Source organism: Crotalus tigris, unplaced genomic scaffold (assembly GCF_016545835.1).
Source record: "Crotalus tigris isolate CLP2741 ecotype Arizona unplaced genomic scaffold, ASM1654583v1 scf7180000019154.1569036, whole genome shotgun sequence".
NCBI lineage: Eukaryota > Metazoa > Chordata > Lepidosauria > Squamata > Viperidae > Crotalus > Crotalus tigris.
The window spans coordinates 462,568-468,567 of NW_024097404.1; the positions used below are offsets into that span (position 1 = coordinate 462,568).

Sequence of the window (6,000 nt, forward strand, 5' to 3'; positions counted from 1 at the left end):
AGGAGTTTTGTCCTGAGGATATGGAGGAATGGCAAACACTGATAAATCAAATATTTTTTGTTCAACATAAAGCCATTTAATTCTTTGAAATATAGCAGCCTATCTGATGCATGGGTACAGGCAGCCAACCAAGGTCATTTGACTTACCCTCTTCTGCTCTAGCACAATTTTGAATGTAACATTTTCAAAATGTAATTAACATTCCTTCTGTCTCTGAGCAGGGACAACTCAAAGCATTTTGCTGCTCAAGGCAGAGTGACAAAGGCGACCTCAGTGTTCTGCAGATGAACAACATCCAAGAAGAAAAACCCAATGCACCTCTCCCCACCAGGCAGTAGATGCTAATAGTTATGGGGGTAATAATTATCTTTCATGACATGTTTTGTGGTGGTATGAATTACCTTTTGTATAGTGCAGGGGTAGGCAACCTTGGCTCTTTTATGACTCGTGGACTTCAACTCCCAGAATTCCTGAGCCAGCTGTGCTGGCTCAGGAATTCTGGGAGTTGAAGTCCACGAGTCATAAAAGAGCCAAGGTTGCCTACCCCTGGTATAGTCTGATGGCTTCAGCAGTTGCCACAAAATGCCTCCTGATGGGGCTAGTCCTGAAGAAAGGAGGTACTTGCTGAGCCCCACATCAGCAACCCCCCCTCACAAAACCCTCCTACAGTTTACACAGCCAATATAAGTACTGTACAACAGGATGGCCCTCTTACTGTGATTAAACTCTTTCTATATCACCATTATTGTGTTCACTAGTGAGAATAATTCTTTTCCTAATTTTGGAATTTTTTTAAAAAAAATGGAATGCAAAAATGCTTTATCAAACTGTGAACAAGATGGATTCAGGATGATTCAAGGTGACTCCAACCTGGAGATCCTCTAAATTCTGGCCCGTCAGGTCCCTGAATTGCCAAACTTATATTTGTTTGAATAAATTTGGCAAATAGCCAAGAATGGACTATGGCTAGCATCATATTGTAGCCATCACAACCAATAGCTACATCAGATTGTGGATATTGTAAGTTGTGGACCCTAAAGTCTAGTGTTTCTCTCGATCTAATGTTCCTACTGCAAGCTATGTTTTAAAACATTATGGTTTGGCTTGAAGGTATATGAGTTGGCTATACAACAGAAAGCAGCCACTTAAATACTATTCTTTCCATTTTCAACACATTGCCTTCAATGGAACTTAAGATGGCTGCTCACTAGGCCCATTATTGTGCTTTCAATAGCATCAGAAATTTGGCAAGGAAGAGGGCATCACCCATAAAAACAGAGGAAGTTCACCTGAGTAATTTTGTCTAGGCAGCTAGTAAAAGCAATAAGGAACAGACACAAAAGATATGACAGATCTGTTTTAGATGATTAGTTGAAGAATCATTTGAAAGAAAAAGTAATGCTGTAAAGTACTGTTGCATTTCTTAGCGCTCTGCACTCTCTAGGCCACAGGTGTCAAACTCGCCATGTCACGTGACGTGATGTGACATATCGCGATTCTTTTTGCATTGCCAGCAATGGGGTGGGCGCGCCTTCGGTCTGATGAAACCAGCCCATGGGCTGGCAGTTTGACACCCCTGCTCTAGGCTCAGGTTCTCAAGTTGATCTGGAGCACATGGAGCGTCATTGTAGCACCTGTCTCCAATTTCTTCAAATATCATACATTTTGGAGGAATCATATGGGAGTTTCAAATACTGCAGCAACTAGAGTACAAATGAGAAATCCTCAGAATTGTGGTCCAGACACCATTTAGGAAGTTCCAGGCTAGAGAAACTACTCTGGAGTATGGATTTGAATGCACTGGAAACAGCTCCTGAAAATGAAATTTATCATTTATCAAAGCTTTCTTATGAAGAAAGGAGATCTCTGGTCTAAAATATAGGAGTGGCTTGGTTAATGGACTTGATTTCTGTGCTAAATTTTAAAGAGGAAGTATATCCCAAGAGGATGGGCCCATAGATTGACCTACTGCTCTTCAAAGTGATTATCCATGCTTCCTCCCTTTAGTGTATTTTTTAAATTATGATGTAGATATTATCAAATGGATACCTAATTTCAAGAAAGAGAAAAAATGATGGGTCTCAAGAGTATTTGAAATCATGTGCTCCATATTCCATAAATGCAGAAACTGGTTTGTGGTTTTTCAGCAGTGGGACAAGGAGGCGACATACTGGAGCCAGAGACAAAAGTAACAGAAAATTTTATGCAATAATTATTGCACAGAAAATTATCTGTGTAATAATTCAAATTGCACAGATAGAAGGCTCCAGGTTCAATCCAACTACTCCTAAGTATTACAGAGCCTGGATAAACCTCCATTAAATATCTGCCAGATAAATGGTACCAGACCAGTTGCACCAATGGTCTGAATCAGGGGCAAGGACTGCATTGCACTAAGTCATAGTTTGTTAAATAACAACTGGTTGTGCTTACCCACTTTAAGACATAAATTATGACTTACTGACCTCAATGACTTTAGCCAAGCACATCAAATCACAGGTTTATTTGTGCAACATTTACTTAAAATGTGTTTAGAATTTGTCAATGTGGTTTGCAAAGCCAGCCAAGATAGATTGTAGCTTAATTTATTCAAACTAAGATTGAATGCAGGAATGTATAAGTTACACCGTTAAGCAAACAATACAGGCTAAGACTAACCCTGATGTAGAAATCCAACCATTATAACAGACCTGGGCATTTTATGGCCTTCAGGCCACATACAGCCCTTTGGCTGTCTGTGTCCAGCTCACATGGATTGCCTTCATTTTGAAGGTGACTCCAACTTTTTTTCCCAGTTTACATATGAGCATGACTGTATGCCTATGCAACTTCAGAGCCCTATTAGTTCAGGCCTATACAATAGTACCAGGTTCTCATGTGGGCCCTTGGGAAAATTAACTGCCCAGCACTGCATTATAAGCAGTTTCCCATTTCTTCTATAGGTCTTAATAAGTCTTCTCTGGAGCATCCTGCTGGAAAACACAATGCAGGTGTCTTTGTGGTCCAGTCTAGCTGAGCTGTACTCTTACTCCCTTTATGAAATACATGCAAGGAAAACCAGCTTAGAGAGAACGCTTGCTAGGCTCTGCCATTTTACAGCTCGCCTTACCTTGAGGCAAGCCTTCAAGCCTGGCCCAAGTTAAGCCCTGCAGGCTGTAACAGCTATCCTTTCCCCTTCCACTGCTGAGCGGACTCCGCAGACAGAGGCAATTGGCCTCTCTCCCTCCTTCAAAGCCAACGAAGGGATGATGCGGGGGCGGGGGCAGGTTAAGCGCGGTGTAGGCCTGAGACGGAATGCCCGGAGCTCCCCTCCCTCGCGGCGAAGACAACCCAGGAAGTTCTCTATCTGGTCGCAGATGGGGGGCGGGGGCCGAGACTTGACCAGCGGCAGGGTGTGTCCTCTCTCGTCTCTCTCTTCCTGCTTTATTTGCGCAAACCTTTCCCAAAGGAGCAGCAACTGACTAGCAGAGCGGGGAGGACGGAGGGGAGAGCAGGAAATCCCTTGGTTACGATACCACCTGGGAGGTAGAAGACCCGAGAACCACCCGAAAGGCAAAAATAAATAAATAAATAAAAACTGAATTGTCTACTTGCACCCGTTGCTGCCCCATCTCTTTTGCAGGAGATCCCAGGGTTCTCCATTAATGACAGGTTTGCCTGTTAGCCATCGCCCCCGGAGAGGTCCTACAAAGCCGACGGGGAGGCTGCCTGTTTTCAAAGACGAAGCGACCGATCGGAACCCACACCCACACTTCGATCTTTCCCCGTTTCTCCTTGGCGAGCAGCCCGGCCTCCAACTCCCCGGATGCTCTTTCCCAGGCAGAAGCAACGCTGCAGCCCACCCGACAGCACAGGGTAGCCCGAGAAAGGGGCGAAGCGGCGCCCCAGCGACGGTAGAGTTGCCGCAGTAGAGTCGGCCAGAACCTGGCTCGTCCTCCCCCGCCTGACAGGAGACCGGTCGGGGACAGCGCGCCCACAGGCGCAGGGCTTGAGCAGCAGCTGGGCGCATCCAGGCACCTGCCGCAGCAAGCCGGGGGCACCGCGCGCCAACGCTCCCTTCGCAGCGGCTACTTTGCAGGAGGCGACCCGGATGGGGAGCGGGGGAATAAGGCGAGGAAGCGCGCCCGGCCACTTACCGCTTTGCTCCCCTAGGAAGACCAATTTAAATTTTCTAAGTGGGTTCCCGAAATCGCCTCCCGTGGACATGATGCGCCTGGCTCGGCAGAGGGCTGCGCCGGGAGGAAAGCGAGGGACAGGGCGGGGAGAAGCAGCGTCTGCGGACTGGCTCCTTTGCTCAGGGCGACCCTAGCGCTCCCCTGCCCTCGCCACCAGCGGAGGGAGGCTACGACCTCTACAGGGGAGCCGCCAGAGCGGGGCACAGGCTGCGGGTGACGGGCAAGGACGTGAGTCCGCACCGGAGGAGTGCTGCGGGAGATGCTGGAGCGAGCGTGCTGCTCTCGGCCGCCTGCTGCCGCTGCTGCTCCTGGATGCCGCCTGCCACCCGCTCGCCTCCCTCCCCAGTCCGCGGCGCCTGCGCTCTGGCCCTATCCCGGCCAGCCTGATGTCATGCTGGAGCGCCAGCAGTCCAATGCGGTGCTGCAGGAGAGGGGTGTGCTTGTGCATATACGAACCCGGATTGCTGGTGGGGAAGGAGGGGCTCGCGGGTGTCTGTGATCCCGCGAAGAGGGTAATCCCAACCCCTGAAGGAGTTGGCTGCACCTTCTCGAAGGAACAGAGGCCTAACTGCTTCTGTCGCCTCTCATTCACCCCCATCTGGTGTCCACCCTCCCCCGCATCTAACCGGCACCTGCTGGGAGAAAGCAGGTGCGACAGAAGCCACAAGTGTGTCTCTTGAGTAGGAAAAGGAAGACGAATTGGCTGGCTGATGATGAAATTTTCCCACCTCTGGACTTGGCACTAAATAATCCTCAATTCTAATTCCTTTCTGGTGGTTTTTAGCCAGATTTCTTTTTAGCCACACCAGTTACTAATGGAGATTTACTTCTGTCTGTCTGTCTATCTATCTATCTATCTATCTATCTATCTATCTATCTATCTATCTATCTATCACAAGAGAGGTGGGTAAACAGGTATATTCGCAACACAGCGGCAAGCCTGCCTGTTGGGTGTGGCAATGGAAATTAGGGTAGTGAACGGATGAAATAGATGGGCAAAAAGTCTGAGTGCTAGTCCCCTCATGGATTAGGGGGTAATCCGTATTCATGAGTACAGTGAATATTTGTTCAATGATATAAAATCCTTTCATATTTTTGCAATCAAATAAAATGAAATAATCTTGTATTCCTAATGACAGCTAGTTTGGTGTTGTGGTTAAGGCACCAAGCTAGAAACAAGGAGAATGTAAATTCTAGTCCTAGGGTAGGAACAAAACTAGCCGAATAACCTTGGTCCAATTGCTCAATCTCAACCCTAGGAAGTAGGCAATGGCAAACCACTTCTAAAAAATCTTGCCAAGAAAACTGCAGGGAATCATTCATGAAACAACACTTATTCAAAGTCACCCCCTTCACCCAAAATTTTTAAAATAAATTGGGCAGCACTTTGCATTTTAACAGTCTAACAGAATAATGGGGTTGGAAAGGGTACCTTGGAAGTCTGATGGAGCACCCACAACTTCTGGAGGCAAGTTGTTCCACTGGTTTATTGTTCTCACTGTCAGGAAATTTATCTTTAGTTCTGAATACCTGCTTTCTTGAACCTGACTCAATAGAGAATTTTATCAGGTGTAAAAAGTCTCATTTCAACATTTGATAGATATATGTAAAGATGGTTTAAAATCACCTGAATACAGAGTTTCACTGAAACCAGTCAAATGGCTGTAAACTTGCAGCTATAAAATAAATTCAGATATTAGCTCACTTAAGCTTGTTTCGGTGAGTTAGTGATGGTAACCAGAAGAAACCAAGTCAAGCATGAACTGCAAATGATGAAAGTTTGGAGGCAGATATATTGGGGGAAAGATTCAGTGGCACTAAATTT

The 6,000-nt window shown here is 46.4% G+C and overlaps 1 protein-coding gene across 1 annotated transcript in view; it reads right to left on the minus strand.

Annotated features, from left to right (window-relative positions):
• The window catches only part of RAB6B (RAB6B, member RAS oncogene family), a 46,074-nt gene extending 41,514 nt beyond the window's left edge, over positions 1-4,560 (minus strand). The window contains exon 1 of the mRNA XM_039360134.1: positions 4,137-4,560. Within this exon, the coding sequence (XP_039216068.1) occupies positions 4,137-4,206 (70 nt within the window). The 5' untranslated portion in view covers positions 4,207-4,560. The remainder of the gene's footprint in view (positions 1-4,136) is intronic.
• Positions 4,561-6,000: the final 1,440 nt, after the last annotated feature.